This window comes from Meles meles, chromosome 19 (assembly GCF_922984935.1).
Source record: "Meles meles chromosome 19, mMelMel3.1 paternal haplotype, whole genome shotgun sequence".
Classification (NCBI taxonomy): Eukaryota; Metazoa; Chordata; class Mammalia; order Carnivora; family Mustelidae; genus Meles; species Meles meles.
The window spans coordinates 54,934,787-54,959,844 of NC_060084.1; the positions used below are offsets into that span (position 1 = coordinate 54,934,787).

Sequence of the window (25,058 nt, forward strand, 5' to 3'; positions counted from 1 at the left end):
TTCTCCTCTGAATATAATCCCCTCTTTGGAAATTTGAAATCCTACCTCCTCCTCCTTAATTCACTGTGCCACAGAAGCTTCAATCACATGTCTTTGAGTCTCATGTCTTTCTCATTCCCATAATTAAGTACTTCATTTTTTTCTCTACTGAAAATGTCTTACATCATTTTAAGTCTTAGACCAGCTGAAGAATTGAGAACAGCACAGGAAAACCAAATTAAACTCTCCTCACGTTCATTCTGTTGTGTGAACTGACCTCCACACTTCACACCCAGAACAGAACGTGCAGACAGAGCTGGGGATCAAGGGCAGCTGGAGCTTCACTGCTTTGCCAACCAAGGAGGCCTCAGCAGGTTGGGGGCATGAAACCTGCAGCCCACCTGGGGAAAGGGCTGGGGTTTTGTAGGGAAATTTGGGATTATGTCCGATTTCCAGAGGAATTGTGTCTGTGCTGCCAGCCCCTTTCATCATGCTGTCAGGGTGGAACTGCGTTCCCTGTTCTGTGGAGAAGATAAAGGTTACTTACTCGGAAATGGAGTCTCACTGAAGCATTAATTGCTTTTTTCTTTGTTCAACCTGATACTTTTCAAGTGGTTTTCATTTCAGTCACCAAGACAGCTGTTGTAAGAACACTGCGTAGTTTACAGCGAGAAACCACTCAGTGTTTTCTGGAATGGCTAAAATAAAGAAAAAGGACAACATCCAATTTTCCTGATGATGCTGAGGGTTAGAATTCTCATATGGCTGATGGGGGGGTAAAAAGAACATGCAGTGTGGAAGACTGTGTGGCAGGTCCTTACGAACAGAAACACCTACCAACGGAAGGGGAGTGTTTTGTCACCCGAAAATATGTCTGTTTGGCCTGAGCATTATTTTTGGCTGGTTATTTTGAATCAAAGGCAGAGAAAGGAAGAGCTCTGAAATCCTGTGTTTACCTTGAAAGGGACATTAGCGTTTATATGGGGAAAGTTCGGTCTGTCAGGGGTCTCCCTCTGTGTAGCAGAAAGAGAGAAGGAACCAGTCTCCGGAAACTCTGATGGTGGAGAAGGCAGGGCTCGAACTCTGCTCCCAGCCCCAGCCTTGGTTCCCCTGCTTGGCCTGGTCACCTCCCCAGTTCCCTCCCAGCAGGGTCACCTCTGGAGTTTCAGGAAGGATCTTCTCTGCGGGCCTCCCCCTCAGATTCTGTCAGTTGGTTTGGGCGAAAACAACTCTGTTGTGTTAATTAAGGGCTCCAGGAGATTCTCAGCGAGGCCAGGGGGGAGCCCGAGGGCTTTGGGTGGTTTTCTGAGAGTTGGTTTGCAGCTTTGGACCTGAAGAGGTGACAGAGTCTCTGCTCCATGAGTCTGGGAGGGTCGGGTCCATGCAGCCCACGGTTCCGATGCTGACGCTGAAGTTGTGAGTGGCGGTGGCAGGGGACCCCTCCCTCCCCACAAGGCAGGTGAGGAAAATGCGGGGGATGGGTGTCCTCACAGGAGCTCACAGTTTCTGAGCTGCTCCTGACACAAAGGACTGGGAAGTTGGGCCTTTTCTGCATCTCCGAGTCCTGCCTGCGGGCGAGCGGTGTGAGGAGAAGGAGCTCTGTTGCTGGATTTCAGGGCATTTTCTCCTGATGCAGCTGTGATTTCCCCACAGATCCTTCATGAGGACGAAATGGCCGGTTCTCAGGTGAGCCTGGTGTCCCCGCGGAGCCGTGTCCTCTGTTTCTCTGCAGACCCTGGCGTTTAGAAGCTGCAGATGCGGATGCCTGAGTCCGGGTGCTTCTCGCTTCTGCGTTCACCTGTTTTTAAGACCTGGTCACAAGTGATACTCACGGTTAGGTCTTTAGAATGCTTCTCTATGTCCCAGAGCCTTCTGTCCTGTGTCCCCAAACTGGCTTCGATAGGGCATCAGTCGTTATCACTTTGAATTAAAGTCCCGCGAGGAGTGACAATATTCCATTGGTGGCAGATCCGGAGGGGAAGGTGTCGAGTCCAAGATTCCTGTGGCTGATGAGATCTGGTCCTGGCATATCAGGGAGGGAAATAATTTCTCATTCGGGCTCATCTGGATTCTCCATCAGCTGCGTGCAGCTGGGGAGTAAGGAAATGCAGATATAAGCTCCGTGGGTATGAGTCCAGAAAAACTTGGAAAGTTCTCATTCTAAGAAAGGGGGTGCGTGTATCTCCATCTTTAGCACGTGAAAGAAATAGCCTGCTTAAAATCCCCTAGAGGAGGGTGCTTGGGGGTCTTCATTGACTAAGCTTGGACTGTTGGTTGAGCTCAGGTCAGCGTCTCAGGGTCGTGGACTGGTATCCCCGCTTCTGGCTCTGTGCCCAGAGGGGAGTCCGCTTGACATTCTCTTTCTCCCTCTCCTGCCGGTCTCCATCGCCTCTAAAGTATAAATCAATTTTGGGGACCGCGGGTGGTTCAGTTGGTTCAGAGTCTGCTTTCTGCCTCCAGCTCAGGTCGTGATCCCCGGGGACCTGAGATCCAGCCCCACAACAGGCTCCCTGGTGGGCAAGGATCCTGCTTCTTCCTCTCCTCTGCTTTTCTGCCTGTTTGCTGTCTCCCTCTCACTCTCTTTGAAATAAATACAATCATTTTTTTTTTTCAAAATTTGATTTATTGTGGCACCTGGGTGGCTCAGTGGGTTAAGCCTCTGCCTCCAGCTCAGGTCATGATCTCAGGGTCCTGGGGTCCAGCCCCACATCGGGCTCCCAGGTGGGCAGGGATCCTGCTTCTTCCTCATCCTCTCCTGTTCTGCCTGCTTGTGCTCTCTCACTTGCTCTCTTTGAAATAAATGCAATCTTTGTAAAAAAATTTATTTATTTGTAAGAAAAAGAGAGCTCAAATAGGGTTACTATGGGCAGAGGCAGAAGGCTCCCCGCTGCGCAAAGACACTCCCCCACCGCCTCAATGTAGGAGGCATTCCCAGGACCTTGTGTCTTGGCCTGAGCAGAAGGCTGATGCCCACTGACTGTGCCACCCCGGCTCCCCTATAAATATAATCTTTAAAGAAGATGAAAATAAAAATAAATCTTAAAAATTAAAAGAAAAGAAAGGAGTAACCTGGGTATTACTAGCACAGGGACACTGTGCTGTCTCAGTGTAGTGTCTCTGTTGGTCGCTTGGGGTCCCAGACGTGGGTCCATGATTGGCTGGAAGCCCCTCTGGCAACACTGCCAGAACTCCCCTGAGGCAAGACAAAGGTGGTGGAAGTTTTCTGAAGACCCAAGAGAGCAACAGGCGGGAGGGCACAGGAGAGCTTGTCTGCAAGGAGCAGTGTGTGGGGGTTGCTTATGGGGGGAAGGAAGGTGAGGAGTTCTGGGGAACCCGGAACTTGCTCCTTTCTGCTCACTGTACCTGGTTGTCAGAAGCCCATTGGTTCCTTAGGCTCTTGGGAATTTTGAGGTGCGTCCCCTGCTGGGCCTGTCTGGACTCAGCCAAGGGGACACTGGGGCCCTTCCTCCACTCCTTTGCCCAAGCCTTCTCGACTAAAAGCAGCCTCTACAGATCCTATAGTGATTGAATTGTTTATGTACATCTACTGTATTTCCAAGATCAGATTTATATTACGAAATCCTGTTTTCAGTCCGGTGGAAACACCAGTGATGATGTGTCCTTTGATGTGCATTAGGCAGTTATAACATTTGTTTCTATTCAGCTGATGTGAACCTCTTTTATTGGCTTGGTGTGTAAGGGCCTGTTTAGTCAGAGTGGCCCCACGTTGGTTGAACAGCCATTTTGTTGTTTATGCAGTAAAACTTAAATTGACCCTTCCCCCCCAGGGGAACTTTTTAAAAGCAAGTCTGGGATACCAGTCCCAGGTAACAAAGCCCAAATACAAGGGTGAGTCTGGTCAGGTGGAGATAAGAGCCCGAATGCAGGGTTGAGTCGGGTCAGGTCAGGTGGAGACATCCAATCAGTGGGGCACGCATACTGTCTCCCTAGCTACCAAGGAGTGTGGGCCCAGTCTTTTGGGCGTGAGTTCTCACCAAGGTGATAGGCTAGTTCAAGTATCTACTATGGGGTGAATTGTAGTTCAATTGGCCACCTGAGTGTGACCTAGCATGACTGTGCAGCTTTCTCTGTGTATTGCAATCTCATTGACCACCTGTGTGTGGCCACACTCACACACATGGCCTTTGCTCTATAAAAGTTAGTCTGTGAGGCAGGGAGGGCTCGCCCTCTTTGTAAGAGGTGTGGCCCCAAACTTTCGGTTTGATTCTTGATGCTTATTGTGAAATAAAGCTTCGCTTGACCTTCGCTTTTTATCAGTCTTGCTCCTTTAATCACAGACCGATTATTGGGGGACCTAACAGGTGCTGTCTGCCAGATCCTCCCCTGCCATGTTCCTATTTTCCCTCTTGTCATTTGTAAGGAACATAGGATACTGAGGAATATGCAGGAACTATCGCATTTCAGGTGTAAACTTCTTCTGCGTTTCTCTTGGTTGTAAGTTCATTCATTCTTTCTTTCTTTCTTTCTTTCCTTCCTTCCTTCCTTCATTCCTTCTTTTAAACATTTTCTCAGCTGAGAGAGAGAGCACATGGGTGAGGAAAGGGCAAGAGGGAGAAGCAGGTTCCCCACTGAGAGGGGAGCTCAACTCAGGGCTCCATCCCAGGAGTCTGAGGTCATGACCTGAACTGTAGGCAGACCCTTAACCAACTGAACTCTCTGGTTCCCCCCTTGCTTGTAGTTTCTGAGGAAGAGAACAAAGTCAAAAGAGGTGTGGATAAAATGAAATTTCCTTCAGCTTCCAGTCTCTTGACAAATACCTGAGAAAGGCAGAGTAGGACATTCTTCAGGGAATTCACAAGTGACCCAAGGTTAATGTTTTGTTGGATGCAAAAAAGTCTTAGCATAACAATAGACTTCCAGGATCCTGTAACTCCTCTTTAACATATGAAAATTGCTTTGGAAACTTCCTTGAACTCTATTCCCCAAATGTAGCTTGGCCATCATCCTTCAAGCTTGTGGCCCACTGATAGATATCTGGAGGGTCTCCTGACTAAAGTGTTACTAAACAGTGAGTGGCCTCATCAGAACACCAGCTGGGAGGTCCTGAGGGTCCTGGAAACTTGTTTCCAAATTTCTTAGAGCCTCCTGCTGTCCCTCACCCCCTCCCCACCTCACAGCATAGAAGCAGTCACTGCTCACATTCCTCTCCCCCTGCATTAGGACCACAGTGTTTGTACCACGGGTATCTCAACAATCCTTTCTTCATCATTCACTCCAGAACCCCAATATTTCACATCAGAAACATGTCTAGAATTTCTTGACCATTGGTTCCTCTCCCACTGTTATGCCCAAGTTTTCGTGTCTGAGAGACCACCAAGGAGCCAAGCACCTCAGCAAGCTTAAGCTTGGGCCCAAGTATACCTGACAGAGTGGAGTGAGGACTGGGACCATGAACCAGATTACAGTCAGACTTTTTAAAGGCAGAGTAGGTGTGGATTTGGCAGTAGGTGATTGGGCCACAATCGCATCCCTATGTTCTTGTGATTTATTACAGTGTTAAGCTGTCCTGTTTCTGAATGATTTATTACAACGTCAATCTATCCTACTCCTGACAGGACTTATTACCTCATTAAGCTATCCTATTTCTAATTGGTTTTTGCTGTTTTGTTTTTAAAACTTCTGGTCAGTCTTCCTGGAGCCAGGAGTCATTTACCGGTCATGGAGGCTTAACACGGCTGCCGGGGCCAAGATGGCTATACTTATGTCAAGGCTAGACCTGGCTAGATATGTCAAGGTTAGACCTGGCTAGACCTGAGGTGGGTTCAGCCTTGTTTTTCTTGACCTCCACACCCACATCCCAACACTTTGCACTGGATAAGGAGGGCTGTCATCTCTGTGTAGTGGATAGAGTTGACTTCTGGGAGTGAAAAGAGTGAAAGTTCTCAACCAGGCAGCCCCCTGCCCCAGAGGTTTTTCTTTAACTCCACACCCATGTCAGGGAGAATGAAAGGTTGGATCTGGTTCTAGCTGGTGACATTAACTCTAACTTTCATCTTAGGAAACATCGCGAACTGTGTCAATGGCCAGTTAGTGACTGTGACATTTATTGCAGGGACAGCTGACCTTCACGGACGTGGCCATAGAATTCTCTGAGGAGGAGTGGGGATGCCTGACCCACACTCAGCAGCAACTGCACGGGGATATGATGTTGGAGAACAATGCACACCTCCTCTTCTTGGGTGAGGAAGACTCCTTCCGGATTTCCCAAACCCCAATCAGGGTTTTATTCCTTCTGTCTTTTCAGAGATTTCTCTTGGGAATGACTAGAATTCACATCCAGGCAGAAAGGGAAATAAGTAGGGCTTTGTAAATGGAGAGAAAAATCTTTATGATGTTTCCTTCTCAGCCTTAGCTTCTCCGTCCTCAAGGAAACATCATTGTTTGTGTAGACGTGATGAAGTTCTAGAACCTAGGTGAGGTTCGGTGGGGTGAGGTCCAGAGCCGATGACCGAGAAAGAATTCTTGAGACATCTCTGATGCAAAATGGTGGCTTATTAAAGCATGGGAACAGGACCCCTGGGCAGAAAGAGCTGCTGCTCCTGGTCATGAGGGATGGCAGGTTATGTACCCTGCGGTTGGGGGAAGGTGAGGGAAAGGGAGGTTTCAATGGAGCTTTCATATGCCAAAGAGGACCTACAAGGTGCCAGAGCTCTTGTGGCTTGATCAATGTTGTCTTTTGGCAAGCCGTCAACATCAAGATAGTTGGGAGATTCCTGTCTTGCAGGATTGTGATCACTGCAAGTTAACTATTTGTTCCTCGTTTATGGTGGTCAGGGGTGCCTGAGGAATGTTACACATATTACCAAGGGGAGCAAGTGGAGAGGGGGTGCAAGGTGCCAGCTTTTGCTTTGCCCTCAGTCAGCCTCCTGCTCCCTCATCAGATGAGTGGCAGTTCTCAACCTTTAGTGACATAGAATGGTGCTGTTCACATCTTAAACTGAAATTTTCCCTTCTTATTATCTTTTCTACTACTTGGAAGTGTAGGTCAGGATGGGAACATTGGAAATTCCTCCTGTGTGTTCTTTTTTTCTTTTTTTTAAGACTTTATTTACTTATTTGACAGAGAAAGATGATAAGTAGGCAGAGAGTCAGACAGAGAGAAGGAGGGGGAAGCAGGCTCCCCGCCAAGCAGAGAGACTGATGTGGGACTCGATCCCTAGACACTGAGATCACGACCTAAGCCAAAGGAAGAGGCTTATCCCCCTAGGACAACCATGTACCCTGGCTCCTGTGTGTTCTAAAGGGAATAGCTTTTGGGAAATGATTTTCTAGGATTGTGCAATATCGTCTCTTCTCTGCTGAACACAAGACTGTTGGAAAGTTGGAAGAGGCAGCAATAGTCATTTTCCTTTTTCCTCATAAACAGGTCTCCTTCTGTCAAAGCCAGACCTGATGATATATTTGGAGCAAGAAAAACAGCACTGGGATGTGAAGAGAAAGGAGACCATAGGCTTCCATCCAGGTAGGTGGGAATGAATGAGGCAGATGACAGAGGGGAGGTCCAAGCCTGAAGGAGGAAGGTAGACCTTAAGCTGTGGTTTGAATCTCTCTCCTTGAATGAAGAATAGTTGGAGACATGCCCAGATTCTTTTTTCTTTCTCTCCCAGAGGGACATTTGCTCTCCAACATTATCAAGTTCTTAGATTTCTCTAGGGATTCTCCTTCAGCTCCAGTTATGGTCCATCACATCCATAAGGAGAGCCAGGAGACTCTCCTTTGAGGGGGATGGCCCCCCTAATCTGAGAGCTTCCTGTTGTTTTGAGGGCCCTGGGGAAGGGATCTTATTTCTGAGGACCTGTATGCTACGGCCTTTGTCCATTCTGGTTTTCATTATGGGACAAGTAGGTCAGGGTAGTTGTATGCACACTGGGGTTTGGTGGGGGAATTCCAGGAACACTGGAGACAGATTTTTAATGTCCTCTGGCTTATGCTTTCTAATGTTACGGAGGCGTTAATCTTAGTCTTACAAAATTGAGTTTCAGTAACTTCAACAAATAACAAACCACTGCCCTAAAATGAGAAAATGCACTGCTTTATTTCCCTTCAAATGGTCTTTTTTCTTTTTTTTTTTACATATAGAAATTTCTGCTCTATGAGTTCTATTCCTCAGTGGTGAAATACTGTAATGTCTCTATCTGTTTACTAGAATTCCAACATAACAAATGCTATTGGGGAACTAGCACATTTAGGACTTGAACTTGTAACCTTGAAAAAATTCTCATTTATTACCTTATTTTTTAATAATTGCATCATTGTAGGATTCTTCTATGAACTTCTTGTGACTTTGTCATGTGTGTTTTCACTTTCTATTTAGTTTTATACGAGATTTATCTTTAAAATGACTTAAAAATGATCAAAATCATTTAAAAAATGATAAATTTTTTACATCAAATGTCCTGGTACGACATGGGCATGTGCTTTATTAAGAAGTGAGTTAGAGTGGCACCTGGGTGGCTCAGTGGGTTAAGCCTCTGCCTTGGGCTCAGGTCGTGATCTCAGGGTCCTGAGATCGAGCCCTACATCAGGCTCTCTGCTCAGCGGGGAGCCTGCTTCCTCCTCTCTCTCTGCCTGCCTCTCTGCTTACTCGTGACCTCTCTCCGTCAAATAAATAAATTAATAAAAAAAAGTGAGTTAGACAATTATGATATTCCCATATAGTTTGTTTAAAATTTTTATTTGTTCGAGACAGAGAGAGAGAGATGGAGAAAATGAGTATGGACGGGGAAGAGCAAAAGGAGAGGGAGATGCAAAGTCCCTGCTCAGCAGGGAGCCCAGTGTGGGGCTGGATCCCAGAACCCTGAGATCATGACCTGAACTGAAGGAAGATGCTTAACTGACTGAGTCCCCCAGGTACCCTAAACCTCCATGTTTGAAAAATCCTTGTGTTCAGTAATGCAATGTTGCTTCATGGGAAATTAATCATGAGCTTTTTCTTCTACTTTCCTCAGAATGCATCAGAATTTAACCCCAAATATTAATTTCATATACAGTGTCTCTCAGCATATTTTCAACATCTATGATATTTATTTATTCAGAAATGAAGATGTTGTTTGTTTCCTCTGTTGTAACGAAAAGGACTATACAGTTACATTCTGTGGAGGAGATGGAATATATTAATAACATAATACACGTCTTTCAAGCTTTTTAAGTGTTCATAAAGTTCTCATTTACACCTCTTTATGATTGATTTTAATGAGAATTCTTTACGATACTATAGTCCATGAAGCCATGCCAATCAATTGGTTGTTTTTCATGGGTACGTGGACACAGTTCAAAATTACGGTAATATAGAAGTTTTCCTTTTCTGTCACACATCAGTGTTTTATTTAGAATTTTGTGGGTTGAGTTTTCTCTTACTCTGGTTTGGTAATTTCCTAGGAATGTGCTTCCTTGTTTGGCTCATTCCACGACATTAGCTAGGTGTAGGTTGGGTTTTATCTGTGCAGGTTGTTACAGGAAGAGAATATTCAGCTTCGGCTCCTCCCACCCTTCTCTCCTTTCCTCATCCTAAGTGTCTGGCAGATGAAGGAGTTTTCAGGAGCTTTTCACACTCTATAACCTGCCCTTTTTGTATGCACCATGGGCGGTTTTTGTATGTACTTGCAGCGTGGGGTGGGGGGCATGGGAGGGAGGGGTGGGCCCTGGAGGAGGTGGGGAGGTTCGGCCACCGCTGCCTCACATCTTTATTGTTGTTGTTGTTGTTGTTTGTTTGTTTGTTTGTTTGTTTTTAAACACTCGCTGCTCTCAATATAGAAATTTCAGCATATTTCAAGACCATGTGAGTATAACTCAAAAAAGAATGAGCTTTATGCTTTTTACCGGTAAATTATGTGCGTTTTTGTCTTGTGTTTGTATGTTGCACATATATACTGTGTGACCCCTACTTTTTGTCTCCTTGGTGAGTGGTCAGTGAACGTTGTACCATGTCTAGGTGAGTTCTCATTAACATAGAATTAATTTCATCATGTATTTGTGGGTGAATTTTTATTCTCTGCATGAGAGAAAGACCTTTTGAATTCAGAGTAATTTTCAAACATTTTATACTTCTGTATCATGTTTTGGTATGAAATACAAAGATATACTTTATCTAGTTAATTGTAGGATTAATACCCATGATATGTCTTAGTACTTTTGTCATTGAGTTTTGTGTCTTCGATGAGTATTTTCATAGTGGATATCTTAGAGATTCATTAAAACAACTTAGCTGTAAAATGAACCTTTTTTTAGTTTATTTTTTAAAATATTTTATTTATTTATTTGACAGACAGCGATCACAAGTAGGCAGAGAGGCAGGAAGAGAGAGGAGGAAGCAGGCTCCCTGCCAAACAGAGAGCTCGATGTGGGGCTCAATCCCAGGACCCTGGGATCATGACCTGAGCCAAAGGCAGAGGCTTTAACCCACTGAGCCACACAGGCACCCCTTTTTTTATTTTTTAAATGATTTTATTTATTTGACATAGAGAGAGATCACAAGTAAGCAGAGAGGTAGGCAGGGAGAGGGGGAGAAGCAGGCTCCACACTGAGCAGACAACCTGGGGTGGGGCTAGATCCCAGGAGTATGAGATCCTGAACTGAACCAAAGGCAGAGGCTCAGCTGACTGAGCTACCCAGGTGCCCCTAAAACAGACCTTTTGAAACTCAGTGTCAATTATATAGAAAACTCTTCTTCCCGTCTCCACCCCTGCACCCCCTCCAGACTTTGTTACCGACATCACAAATTCTTTTATGTTGGATCATTTATTACCAACAAATTTGATTTCTATTCTTTTTTTTTTTTTTTCAAAACCAAACTCTGTAGCAGAAATAAATGTGACTGGTATCTCATTCCAATACTGCAGGGTTGTGTAATTGTCTACATATTTATGTTCAGCGGAGAGCTCTGTGTTCTCGTGTGGTTGCAGTTTCTGAGTAGAATCCTTCTGTTTCATCTAGAAAGACTTCCTTTAGTGGTTCTTGTAGGACAGATCTACTGGTAGGCTTAGAGGTGTTTTTACTTGGGAATGTCTTTGTTTCTGCCCTGTGGAAAGAATTTTGCTAGGTAAAGTATTGTTGGTGGCTATTTTTCAATCTTTGAGTACCTGAGTACATTATGCCAGGCCTCATTCCTGTTCAGACTGCTGAGAATCCTACTAGTGATTTTCTAGGAGCTCTTGCACAAGATGAAGTGGATTTGCCATTGTGTTTCTTTTCTTTTCTTTTTTTAAATATTTTATTTGTTTATTTGACAGAGATCACAAGTAGGAAGAGAGGCAGGCAGAGAGAGAGGGGGAAACAGGCTCTCCATTGAGCAGAGCGCCCGATGAGGGGCTCGATCCCAGGACCCTGAGACCACGACCCGAGCCGAAGGCAGAGGCTTTAACCCACTGAGCCACCCAGGCGCCCTGCCACTGTGTTTCTTTTTAGATTTATTTGTTTGTTTATTCATTTATTTATTTATTTGACAGAGAGAGACCACAAGTAGGTGAAGAGGCAGGTAGAGGGGGGGAAGCAGGCTCCCTGCTGAGCAGAGAGCTGGATGGGGGGCTCAATCCCAGGACCCTGAGATCATGACCTGAGCTGAAGGCAGGGGCTTAACCCACTGAGCCACCCAGGTGTCCCTGTCATTGTGTTTCAAAAGTCTCTCTTCATCTGTGGTGTTGGGTGGGTCAATTACAACATGTCATGGGTCATCCCATTCGTTGTATGTGGTCTGCTGTATATACTATAGTTTTATAAGGAAGTAATTTGAAGAAATAAAATATGAAGGCAATCATAATGAAAAGACATTTACTGTAGTGCACTGGATTTATCAAGCAAACTTCTCTAAGTGGACTGTTATTGATGAAAAGCACATTATTCAATGGTTAACTGTATTTGTTAGCAGACCTGAATGGATTCAGGGGCAGATATATCTCTAGAGAGGGACAGTTACTTTCAGTGTGATTCATTTTTTCTCTTACCTCTATTTTGTACATGCAGATGGATGTCCAAAGAAAGTCAGAGTAGCAGAAGTTTCACCAGATAAACTAGCCTTTTATCTTTTGTTTATACTGCTTTGATACCAGGGTACTGCTGACCTCACCGAATGGTTTTGAGTGTATTTCTCTAATTCAAAATTATAAGATTTTTTATTGCTAAGATTTTGATAAGGATTGTCGGGAATGATTTTTGTAAATGTTAGTTTCTTTTTCTTGTTCTGTACCATGGCTCACCATCAAATGGCCAGGGGTTCTACCCAACGATCGCTGATTGAACAAAGTGACTACAAATATATGATAAGCCATAGCTACACAATTCCCAAAGACTATCAGTAAAATTTTACCCTGTATGTTTTTCCTGTTGTTTTGTGAGCAGAGTTTTAGGGGTTTGATCTGCACAGAATGCAATGTGTCATATTAAGCTAAAGATAGATTTTACAGTTCCAGTACTAAGTAGGAAGAAGCACGTGTACATACATATGTGTGTGTACCTATATCTTCAGAAAGAAAAGGAATCTTGGTTCAAACCAGGTCATTCCCAAGTTGGAAAAGTGATGATTTCCTAGCAAGCAAAGAAATTCTAGATTCATAACAGAAACAATTTTCTCTGTATTGTACTGAATTTATGCTTCCTACATCTTGTTATCTTAGTGTGAGAATCTCCCCATGTGAATCATCTCTTACATAACTGGGTTTTACTCCTGTAGGATCTACTCTGTTTTCCTAATTCCCGTGTCGACCTGTTGCTTACCTACCTTGATAGAGATTTTAACAAGAGTTTCCATGGAATGACATGGTATTCAAACTTTAATTGAAATGTGAGAGTAATTCTCCAGGGAGTATTATAAATTCCATGTAGTTAAATTGATAGACTTCACTCCTTCCTTTGTGATTGGAGAAGTAAGACTTCCTTAGTTGTTGTTATTTTCCCTTCTAGGAAGTGACATCATCCATTTTGGTCACATTAGTGTCAGCATTTGATTGGGTAAAAATGTGGGGACTTCATGAATCCTGGTATTTGTTTTTGTTTTTCTGTTTCTTTGTTTTTGTTTTTGTTTGTGTTTTTTACACTTATTTGAAGGAAACAAAGATGGGACAGGACTGGGTGCTGAGTAGAGGGTATAACTTCAACAGAACACAGTGTTCTGTTAGGAGTGATGGAGCAGCCCAACAGAAGAGATGAAAGGGTCCAGGATGAAATATTGGCCTGAATTCTTCATGTGGGGAGAAGACCCCTGTCCAAGACTACACTATTGACTCTGAATCTAGAAAGAAAAATTGCACTTCCTTTCTTCCCAAATCCTCTCCAGTTCTTCTGTCTCATCTCCATTTCGGTAATGTGATGGAGGCATCACAGCTGACTTTCCCTCCTGTGTTCTGGAAACCTCATTGTCACTGCACTCCCCCCTCCCACCTAAACCAGGCAGGCCCTTGCCTTGCCTAGCCTTAGGAGTAGCTTGGAGTTTTCTAATGCCATTGTAAATGGTTGATAACAGGATCATGTGAGGCCTATGTGCATTTTAAATACAATGTTGTCACCACTGCACTAGAAGAAAAGCAAAAAACCATCACTGGGCCACAGGATTAGTTTAGGCACTTAGCACTGCAAGTTGTGAGGACAGATAAAACATGATGTTTCGACAGTTTGAGAGGAAGGTAAGTGTTATGGAAATGAAATATGGTGAATCTTGAAATGTGAACAACGATTTGGTACAGAGGTCCCTTTGGTCACTGCAAGGCCTTAGGAAACTACTCGTGATGAGCGAATGGGACAGAGATGCGTTCCTGGGAAATGTGGTTTTCTGGGATGTCTGATGCTTTCTCATGATGTAATGTATTCCCTCCTGGTCCTGAGGACCAGTTGCTATTGGATGACAGAGATAATTGTACTTTCTGAGGCCCAGATGCATGGAGTGTGTGGAGAGGGAGTATTAGCTGATTTAAACATGGTGGGCATAGTTTAAAGATGTCACATGACAGAGTAGATGTTGAAGACGAAGAAGGCTGCCGGACACTACCACTGAGAACCAGCCAGGTGTGTGTTGCAGTTCCACAAAGCACTGGTATCCCAGGAATATAACCCAACATAGGTCTGATCCAGGATAGATGGGTGACCTTACAAGCATGATGACCCGTGTTTGGCAGGGCCCTCCCTCACTTCCACTCAGCCCTGGGATGAATCTATCCTGTGCTCTGATCCATGTGCAAGGCACTGATTCTTTGAGAAGTCAGTCACCAGTTACCATCAGTGATCATTTTCTGCTTCAAACAGCCTTCCCAACATTTGGGGTAGCTGTCCCTGTGTGGTTTCAGAGCCCAAGCTGTCCCTACACCTGTCTTGACCTGACGGAAAAGAGGATTTTTATGATTTGTAGAGACACATAACATTTAAGTTGGGTAGCATGGTACACTCGTATTGAATATGAGATCAGTTGAAGGATAACACATTTTTCAGTAGTTGTTCTGCTGTTGTCAGCAATACCATGAAAGCCTGTTGTGTACATGCAGAAAAGAGGGTGAATATTTGGATATTTACATATCCAGTGAGTTGGCAGGTGCTCAGGTCTTCTGAAATAGCCCAGACAACCTCGAGTATAATCTGATTTTTACATGTCTTTTTTCTGGGATTGTCCACCCCTGGCCATAGTGCTTATACTTGAATTTTCTTGGCCCCAGGATAACTGCCCAGCACCAGAGAGCAATCCATGTTTCTTGCAGCAAAGGAGCTGGTGTAAACCTGATAGGATATAGGGAATTTGATTTGAACCATTTCTGTTCTCATTCAGGGAAACCATCCTCCCCAAGGCACCTCTCTCTACGCCATTGACCAGAACTGTCACAGGGGCCAGTCTACACTGAAACACAGAGGTGGACGTGGAAGATGTTTGTGAATGTCTCTGCTTTGAATTCTTTCGCAGTGTCTGACCCAAAGGCAATGATGACACTTTGCCCTGAAACTAACTAGCTGTTTCAAAGAAGCCCTAAAATTGAGAGTGTCTTTAATGTTAGTGCATCTGGATTTTCTGCTGCATGCATTGGTGTGCTGATGAAGAGCTGCTTAAGCCTGCAATGGTTTATGATCATCCAATAAAAGTAGTCAAATACAGGTTTATCATGAGAATGCTATATTCAGCACTATATAATCCATAACACGTGTTAATGTCTTTCATGCATTTGTCAATGTAAAAAAGTATTTACATAAATTCCAGATTAGTTTAAAATAAAGAAAAGATACATTCATTTATTTTACAGAAAGCTCAGGTGAGAGGCGCGGCGGGGCAGGGGGCGAGGGGGAGAGAATTTCAAAGTGACTCCCTAGTGAGCTTGAAGCCTGACCTAGGGCTCAATCTCAGGATCCTGAGACTGAGATCATGACCTGATCTGAAACGAAGAGTTGGAAGTTTAACCCACTAAGCACCCAGAAGCCCCACTTTTTTTTTTTTAAGCATCATTTAATTTAGAGGACACTAGTGAGTAGAGTGAAAGCACACACAGAGAGAGAAAGAGAATCCTGAAGCAGACTCGTTGCTGAGTGGAGAGCTGATGGTATGATCGAACCCAGGACCCTGACATCATGAACTGAGCTTTAATGAACAGTGGCCACTTAACTAACTGAGCCACCCCAGAACCCCTGTTCCCATTCACCTAAATTTGGATTTATTCATTCATTATTCATTCAGGAACATGAACTAAAGTGTATTTGGGGTGACCTCAGCACGCTAAAGGAGGGGAGAGAGAAGAGAGAGATGGAAGAGGAGGAAGCCAAGATAGATTCTGTTAGAGTCAGATTTATTAATGAATAAAGGAAATGTGTGTTGTGTATACTGTGTGTATATGTGTGTGCCCCAACACTAACAAGACCACAAGCAGAGAGTGAGTTCTGTGGGGATAACTCAGGATATAATTGTGACTTAGTTCCTGCAGAGGTTGTCAAATTTTGTCTGGGTCAGAATCACCAGGAACACTTGTAAATTTGGATCCCTGTGCCCAGCCTTACATTTCCATGTCAGTAGCTCTGGAGTGCAGCCCCCCACTTTTCCTTTCTTACCCAGTCTCAGGTGACTGTCTAGGGACTAGACCTTGAGAACCTATATCTGGGGACACATTCATAGTTGGGTTCTTTAGGAAAGGTAGTAGCCCACTGGTAATGTAGTGAGATACTCAGGTGTGTCATCTTGGTTCTCCAGGTGTGAACCTGGACTCCTGTGTGTTGGGCCTTTCCTGTATTGCAACTTGGATGCCTGACCTTTGTTTCTAGTATGGAGGAGTCAACCAGGAAACCACTCAGGCTACATATGTGTGGTGTGGTCTGGAATGTTGACGTTGAAGTGTCCATTCATGGAAGCTGTTCTGTGTGAGGATGGCTGGGTGAATCATTGCATGTCAGGGAGGAAAGAGAATCCAAACCCGGGTCACCTTCTAGAAGGGCCTCCTTCTGCTTTGTCCCATGCGCCTCATGTTCCTATGTAGGTCAGCCAGATTCAAACCCTGACTCTACCAATAGTTAGAGGCTCACTATACCTTCCTTTATCTACATCATTTCTTTCAAAATAAATAAATGAAAAAACAAATCATTTCTTTCAGTACAAGGAGAATAGTATTAGCTCTAACCCATAGAATCCAGAGCATTGAATACATTAAGAGCAGATTCAGTAACCGTGGGACATACAGTGTATGCAGTATGCAGAGGAACATGTCAGGTGCTAGGGAATATTTTGGATTTTCTTTTCTTTTTTTTTTTAATATTTTATTTATTTGACAGAAATCACAACCAGGCAGAGAGGCAGGCAGAGAGAGAGGAGGAAGCAGGCTTCCTGCGGAGCAGAGAGCCCAATGCGAGACTCAATCCCAGGACCCTGAGATCACGACCTGAGCCTTCGAAGGCAGAGGCTTTAACCCACTGAGCCACCCAGGTGCCCCTGGATTTTCTTTTAAATGATTAAAAAGTAACCCATAGGGTTACTCGATCTCTGTCTGTCAAATAAATAAATAAAACCTTTAAAAAAAGAAAAAAGTAACCCATAAGTCGTGTTTCATACTGAACCCTCTCTGAATGGCAATAGTGCACCTTGTAAAAAGAAAAAATACCCTGTGTCCATTTGAAATTTGGAAGTATCTGTCTGATGCCAATTTTCATTGGAATCCTGTGGAATTGCTCACTGTCGTATCTGTGCCTTCTCCTTTTCTGAAATGGCAGGAAGGCAAGTATGAGTGGTTTTATTCCTATTTGGATGTAGCCAACTGTTTGGCATTCCTTCTAGAGGTATCCCATGGACCTTGGCAGCTTCTGGTGTAAAACATGTGCGATCATTTTGGATATAAACTTATTCTCTATGAGCACAGAGGACTAGACATCTGTACACGGACAAGTGTGGACTCCTGAGTGCCTCGAAAACCTATGCTGGCAATTCTGTGATCAGCCAGGGCCAGAGGTGATGCTGAACATGTGGTAGGACGAAGGCCATTCTCTGTTGCTGCGCAGGACTATAGGCCGAGCTCTCAGGCTGCCCAGGTTCACTTAGGAGTCTCCCTGCTCATGCAGAGCAAGATGTTACGCTCAGTGCTTGGTCCATGCTGCTGGCTTGGTTTTCTCCCCAGCAGATTGTAAGAGAGGCTCTGAGGTTGTCTATGGTCTCTGTTCAGGCTTCTAGTGGCGCAGGAATGGAGGCTAGGCATCAGCCATGGGAAGTGACTTAGAACGTGCCTAGCTACCCAGACAGAGAACAGAGAATGTTCTAGTTCAGAGTATTGGCTGGACACCCAAGTCAGTCACAGGTGCTGAAAATTCCCCCTTAGTCAGGTAGGTTCATCTACACAGGAGAATAGGCAATCTTATTGGACATTGTTTGTAATGGAGTCCCACCCACACTGACAGCTTTTGGGTGAAAGATTTCTGCCATGACTTTGGATGAATGCTACTTTGTTAGGTTCACAGAGTGGCCAGGGATGTGTCTTTGGTGGTACAGTGTGCATCTTGGGTATCTTCCAGACTTTTGCAGTTGGCCCTATGGCCGATGGTTGGAAGATCTTAAAGTCAAACCTTCCAGGTACATTGACTTTGGGATCTACCCTGCATGTGACTGTACAGCAGTGCCATGTGAGCAGCAAAAATCACAAAGGAAAATGTATCTGTACTGTGGTGGATATCTGAGCCAAATCCTACATGTGCCTCATACCGTATTGTCACTATTCCTTGAAGTCATGTGGTGACCTCATGATCTGCGTGAGCATTTCTGTGATTAACATTTTAGTTATAATGGTCGTTCCATTCATATTTGTGTATAAGAAAGCTTGGTAGTGTAGTGATAGCATCTTGATCTTGGGTCGAGGATGGATGAGTTTATTGTACAGGAAAACAGATGGCCTCTTCTCATGACCAAGGTTCAGGCCTATATGCTAGATGTTCCTTGAAGATACTGGGGATTCCTAGGATGCTCAGAGTCTCCAACACGAACCCACCTCATGTGCAGTGTGTCCCTGTATGAGTTGAGGGTGGGCGACTGGAGAGTGGAATTAGTGTGATGGAGATGTTTATGATGTTTGCTGTGTCATGAGCCATAAGACACTTGGACTTTGCCTGGGAACCTCTTGTCTTCTGCCAGTATTGGAACACTGTTACAGGCCAACAGGTTAAGGTATAGGATATGTGTCATCTTGGATTTTGTATATTTATTAATTTTATCCGTGGACTTTTTTCAAAACAAAATAGACATTCATAGGTTTGTTTCTTGTTTGTTCATTGAAGTTGCTTTGGTTGCACACATAAGTGAATACGTACAGTATTTGTACGTCACTTAGTTCACATCGCATAACACCGTCTGGGTCAAACCGCAATATCACAAATGACAAGACACAATGAAAAAAGCTGAAAGAGACACATATACAGTGAATAGCCTGAAAGTTACCAGTGTGGAATGGAGAAGGATGATAGGCAACATGAGGAAGTGGGAATGGGAAGTAGAGGCTTCCATGGAGTGAAAAGAATACAGGGAACTCCTCCAATGGTTTTTCCATAGCATTTTATGGTGCCAGATATGAGCTACTATTGGTGAGTATAGTAGCACCTATAGAGCTGTTGAATCTGCATGTTGTACACCTAATGTAATGGAACATTGTAAAGTATATATTAATGGGAAGGAAATAAAAATGGATATCAAGAAACATATACATACGTAGTTTAAAGTAGTGTCTTAAGAAGTTGCAGGTAAAGAAAACTAAACCTACTCTTCCAAAGAAGCTACTCCTAAGTACTCACAGTAGGATAAAGTCCTAGGAAAGCAAACTGATCTGTATCACAGTGGAGATAAACATTTCTTAATGTAGAAGCAAAGGGATACGGCAAGAGAAGCATGTGCCCAGCAGAGCAAAGAAGGGAACTGGAAGACTAAGAAGAGCCTATGGTCCTCACAGGCAGCTCAGGAAGAGCAGCCCAGAGTGTACATGGAAGAACAGTCATTTCTCTGAGAGCTTCTTAACTCCATTTCCTTGAGTGTGGTCTCTTACCTCTCACCACTGAGGAGCATCAGGAAAGCTTTTCCTTGGAAGTGGATTCTTTGGGGAAGACCAGAAAGTGCAACCAGGTTTTATAACTGTGCTCATTTTAGGCAAAGTCGGTTTTCAGAAGCAGGCCTAGATTAAAAGAAGTGATCCTGTAGCCTGAAGCCAAGGGTATTAGTAAAAATCCAGGGGAAACTTGAAATTGATAAAGGCCATGGATTCAGTGGCATCCAAGCTACAAAACTCAGCGTTGCAGCCAGAAGCAGATTGCACTTGCATTTCTTGTGAAGGAGGGAGATATTTCCATGAATACGGTGGCATGGAAAATTGAAGAAGGAAAAATAAGAGGAGGTCCAGAGAAGAGTGATTGAGTTAAGTTTGTTATGCAGGGGGTAGGTTGGCTTGAATGAAGAGTGAAGGAAAGCGAAGGACTCCATACTCACCTGTATGCTCTGCCCCCTCTTTCAGAAACCTTTGAGACTATCGTGATTCAGTCCTGAAATTTTTTTTTTTTTAAGATTTTATTTTTTATTTATTTGACAGAGAGAGATCACAAGTAGATAGAGAGGCAGGCAGAGAGAGAGAGAGAGGGAAGCAGGCTCCCTGTCGAGCAGAGAGCCCGATGTGGGACTCGATCCCAGGACCCCGAGATCATGACCTGAGCCGAAGGCAGCGGCTTAACCCACTGAGCCACCCAGGCGCCCCCTCAGTCCTGAAATTTTGAGCAGAGCATGCATTGTCGATCAGTGGCACATTTGTGAAAAGTAGAAACGCAGACCCCACCCTATCATCCAAATCAGAGTATGAATTTTAACAGGATCTTCAGTTCATTGTCATACACATTAACATTGGAGACGTGCCCATCTAGCTCAGCCAGACTCTTCCATTATTCTACTCCTGACGTCATGTCTGTAGGACATTAGTTTGATAACTGTGCCTTGTTGTATGCCATAAATCAGGATATTTGCTCTTCATTTCCCAGATTATTTTGGGTATGGGCTATCTCATGACATCCACGTAAATTTAGGATGGATTTTGATCTTTGTGCAAAAATGGCATTGGAGTTTTGGTAGAGATTGCATTTTGTGTAGATTGTTTCTAGATTTATTGTGTTTCAATTATTCTAGTGAAAGAACATAGTTAGGTTTCCTACTTATTCATTCTTTGATTCCTGCTCAGTATATTGCACTTTTCATTGTTTCTGGTTTCACCTCTACCCTTATGTTAAATTGGAAGCATTTTGGGGTGGGGAGGGGGTCTGCTCTAATGTATGATGTCTCTGTTTTGGGAATTGTTCTTTGTTGTGTAGAAACAAAACTAATTTTTATATGTTGGTTTGTGTACCAGCTTTATAAAATCCATACGAGTTTTAACAGGATTAAAACAATAAGGATTCCCAGGAGAAGAAATGGCAGTGGTGTAGGAGGGTTCTAGACTCTTGTGTCCTGTCATGAACACCACTAGGTAAAAGTCAGGTCATCCTAAATGCCCCAGACATTGGGCCGAAGAGTGACAGCACAAACTCCCCAAGTAAGAGGAGAGAAGAGGACACATGGAAGATGGCAGACAGTACAGAGACATGGTTTAGGGAGGAAAGGAGTATAGCATTGTGGAGAGCAGGGAGCCCTGGTTGTGCGGTACATTTCATGACAGAGGAGCACTCAGGGGAATGCTTAAGGAGGTTTCCCAAAGCCATTGGCTTAGAGAGCGAGAAGGGCTGAATTTCATGAGTTCTTGGAACCAGCATATCTTAAAGCCTGGAGGTTTAATGGTCAGCAGGTTTGGATGGGATAGAACCAGGAGGGCACTGAGGTGCTCCTGGAGAGAAGGCTGGCAAACAACCTGGGGGCACACAGCGTGGAGACAGTCATCTGAAGAACACCTGGGGTGCACAGTGGGGAGAGTATTCAATAGTCTAGAAGCATATTCCTGAGAGGAAACATTCAGTGACATGTGGCTTCCAAAACATGGGAGCCCTCTCCCATCCTGTAGCATAAAGCAGAGCCCCACTCAGTGAGAACACTGACTGTCTGCCTTGCTTGCACCAGGCCCCACCGCCTGTGATCTGAGGGGACTGCCCTCCTCAGTGAGGCTTTCCTCAGGCTCAGTAAGATCAGCCCCTGCCCACATCCCGTCTCCTGAGCAGAGATTCTGCAGGGCCACAGTCCTGCTGGAGTTGACATCAGGTCTGCTTTCACAATCGGAGCAGAGTTCACCCAGTTCCAACTGGCCACATTCATGCCAGGGACCCAATACTGCCTGTAGCAGGCAAGGAGAGCCCCTGCAGACCACTGGTCTGAAGGATACAACAGGACACATCACTGACTTTTCTAAAAGACAGAGAAAAGTAGAGAGTTAGACAAATGCCAAGATGAAAGAATTTATCCCAAAGAAAACCAGCAGATAAGATCAGGGCAGAGATCCAATGGAAACAGTAGTAAAGAGCTTGATTAAGAATTTAAAGCAGCAGGGGGAGGAGTCAAGATGGCGGAGAAGTAGCAGCCTGAGACTACATCAGGTAGCAGGAGATCAGCTCGATAGCTTATCTAAACATTGCAAACACCTACAAATCCAACGGGAGAGCGAAGAGAAGAAGAACAGCAACTCTAGAAACAGAAAATCAACCACTTTCTGAAAGGTAGGACTGGCAGAGAAGTGAATCTAAAACGACGGGAAGATAGACCGCAGGGGGAGGGGCCGGCTCCCGGCAAGCGGCGGAGCAACGGAGCACAAAATCAGGACTTTTAAAAGTCTGTTCCACTGAGGGACATTGCTCCAGAGGCTAAACCAGGGTGAAGCCCACGCGGGGTCAGCGTGGCCCCAGGCCCCGCAGGGTCACAGAAGGATCGGGGGTGTCACAGTGTCGGAGAGCTCGCAGGTATTAGAACGGAGAAGCTGGCTGCAGAGACAGAGCCGAGGACTGAACTCTCAGCTCGGGGTTACCTTGAGCCTGTCGCGGGCTGGGTGAGCTCGGAGCGCGGCTAGAGGCTGGGGATACGGGAGTGATTGAGTGCTGTCCTCTGGGGGCGCACTGAGGAGTGGGGCCCCAGGCTCTCGGCTCCTCCGGGCCGGAGACTAGGAGGCCGCCATTTTCATTCCCGTCCTCCGGAACTCTACGGAAAGCGTTCAGGGAACAGAAGCTCCCAAAAGCGAACCCGAGCCGATTACTTAGTCCGGCCGCCGGTAAGGGCGGTGCAATCCCACCTCGGGCAAAGACACTTGAGAGTCACTACAACAGGCCCCTCCCCCAGAAGATCAACAAAATATCCAGCCAGGACGAAGTTCATCTATCAAGGAGAAAGCAGGTTCAATTCCTAAGACAGCAGAGCAATTCCAGAGGAGGAGAAAGCAAAGCACGGAACTCATGGCTTTCTCCCCATGATTCTTTAGTCTTGCGGCTACTTCAATTTTTTTTTCTTTTTTCATTTTTCTTTTTTCTTCTTCTGCTAAATTTTTTAAAACTTTTACCCTTTTCTTTTTTAACGTTTTTTGACTAGTTCATCTAAATATATATATTTTTTCTTTCTTTTTTATATTTTTTTGTTTTATTTTTTAAATTTTTTTCTTTTTTTTTCTTTTTTTTTTTTTCTGAACCTGTTTTTATCCCCTTTCTCCCCCCTACAATTAGGGGTCTCTTCTGATTTGGTTACAGCGCATTTTTCTGGGGTCTTTGCCACCCTTTTAGTAGTTTATTTGCTCCTTCATATCCTCTTATCTGGACAAAATGACAAGGCGGAAAAAATCACCACAAACAAAAGAACAAGAGACAGTACCGAAGGCTAGGGACCTAATCAACACAGACATTGGTAATATGTCAGATCAAGAGTTCAGAATGACGATTCTGAACATCCTAGCCGGGCTCGAAAAAGGCATCGAAGATATTAGAGAAACCCTCTCTGGAGATATTAAAGCCCTTTCTGGAGAAATTAAAGAACTAAAATCTAACCAAGTTGAAATCAAAAAAGCTATTAATGAGGTGCAATCAAAAATGGAGGCTCTCACTGCTAGGATAAATGAGGCAGAAGAAAGAATTAGTGATAGACCAAATGACAGAGAATAAGGAAGCCGAGCAAAAGAGGGACAAACAGCTACTGGACCATGAGGGGAGAATTCGAGAGATAAGTGACACCATAAGACGAAACAACATTAGAATAATTGGGATTCCAGAAGAAGAAGAAACAGAGAGGGGAGCAGAAGGTCTATTGGAGAGAATCATTAGAGAGAATTTCCCTAATATGGCAAAGGGAACAAGCATCAGAATCCAGGAGATGCAGAGAACCCCCCTCAAAGTCAACAAGAATAGGTCCACACCCCGTCACCTAATAGTAAAATTTACAAGTCTTAGTGACAAAGAGAAAATCCTGAAAGCAGCCCGAGAAAAGAAGTCTGTAACATACAATGGTAAAAATATTAGATTGGCGGCAGACTTATCCACAGAGACCTGGCAGGCCAGAAAGAGCTGGCATGATATATTCACAGCACTAAACGAGAAAAACATGCAGCCAAGAATACTCTATCCAGCTAGGCTATCATTGAAAAGAGAAGGAGAGATCAAAAGCTTCCAGGACAAACAAAAACTGAAAGAATTTGCAAACACCAAACCAGCTCTACAGGAAATATTGAAAGGGGTCCTCTAAGCAAAGAGAAAGCCTAAAAGTAGTAGATCAGAAAGGTACAGAGACAATATACAGTAACAGTCACCTTACAGGCTAATAATGGCACTAAATTCATATCTCTCAATAGTTACCCTGAATGTTAATGGGCTAAATGCCCCAATCAAAAGACACAGGGTATCAGAATGGATAAAAAAACAAAACCCATCAGTATGTTGCCTACAAGAAACTCATTTTAGACGCGAAGACACCTCCAGATTTAAAGTGAGGGGGTGGAAAACAATTTACCATGCTAATGGGCATCAGAAGAAAGCTGGGGTGGCAATCCTTATATCAGATCAATTAGATTTCAAGCCAAAGACTATAATAAGAGATGTGGAAGGACACTATATCCTACTCAAAGGGTCTGTCCAACAAGAAGATCTAACAATTTTAAATATCTATGCCCCTAACGTGGGAGCAGCCAATTATATCAACCAATTAATAACAAAATCAAAGAAACACATCAATAATAATACAATAATAGTAGGGGACTTTAAGACTTCCCTCACTGAAATGGACAGATCATCCAAGCCAAAGATCAACAAGGAAATAAAGGCCTTAAATGACACACTGGACCAGATGGACATCACAGATCTATTCAGAACATTTCATCCCAAAGCAACAGAATACACATTCTTCTCTAGTGCACATGGAACCTTCTCCAGAATAGATGACATCCTGGGTCACAAATCAGGTCTCAACCGGTATCAAAAGATTAGGATCATTCCCTGCATATTTTCAGACCACAATGCTCTGAAGCTAGAACTCAATCACAAGAGGAAAGCTGGAAAGAACCCAAATACATGGAGACTAAACAGCATCCTTCTAAAGAATGAATGGGTCAACCAGGAAATTAAAGAAGAATTGAAAAAATTCATGGAAACAAATGATAATGAAAACACAACAGTTCAAAATCTGTGGGACACAGCAAAGGCAGTCCTGAGAGGAA

At 44.2% G+C, this 25,058-nt stretch overlaps 2 protein-coding genes across 2 annotated transcripts in view; both read left to right on the plus strand.

The window, feature by feature from the left end:
• The window catches only part of LOC123931367 (putative protein ZNF720), an 867,309-nt gene that overhangs the window by 234,977 nt on the left and 607,274 nt on the right, over positions 1 to 25,058 (plus strand). The gene's annotated exons all lie outside the window — the stretch shown is intronic.
• On the plus strand, positions 1,651 to 7,476 carry LOC123930585 (putative protein ZNF720). The gene is made up of 3 exons (XM_045986793.1): positions 1,651 to 1,665; positions 6,053 to 6,179; positions 7,367 to 7,476. The coding sequence occupies exons 1-3, from the start codon at positions 1,651 to 1,653 to the stop codon at positions 7,474 to 7,476; spliced, it is 252 nt and encodes an 83-aa protein (XP_045842749.1).

Excerpts from the sequence above, each read along its gene's own strand:
- LOC123930585 (XM_045986793.1), top strand. Across the intron at positions 6,180-7,366 it reads TGCACACCTCCTCTTCTTGG|GTCTCCTTCTGTCAAAGCCA; the intron begins GTGAGGAAGACT and ends CCTCATAAACAG.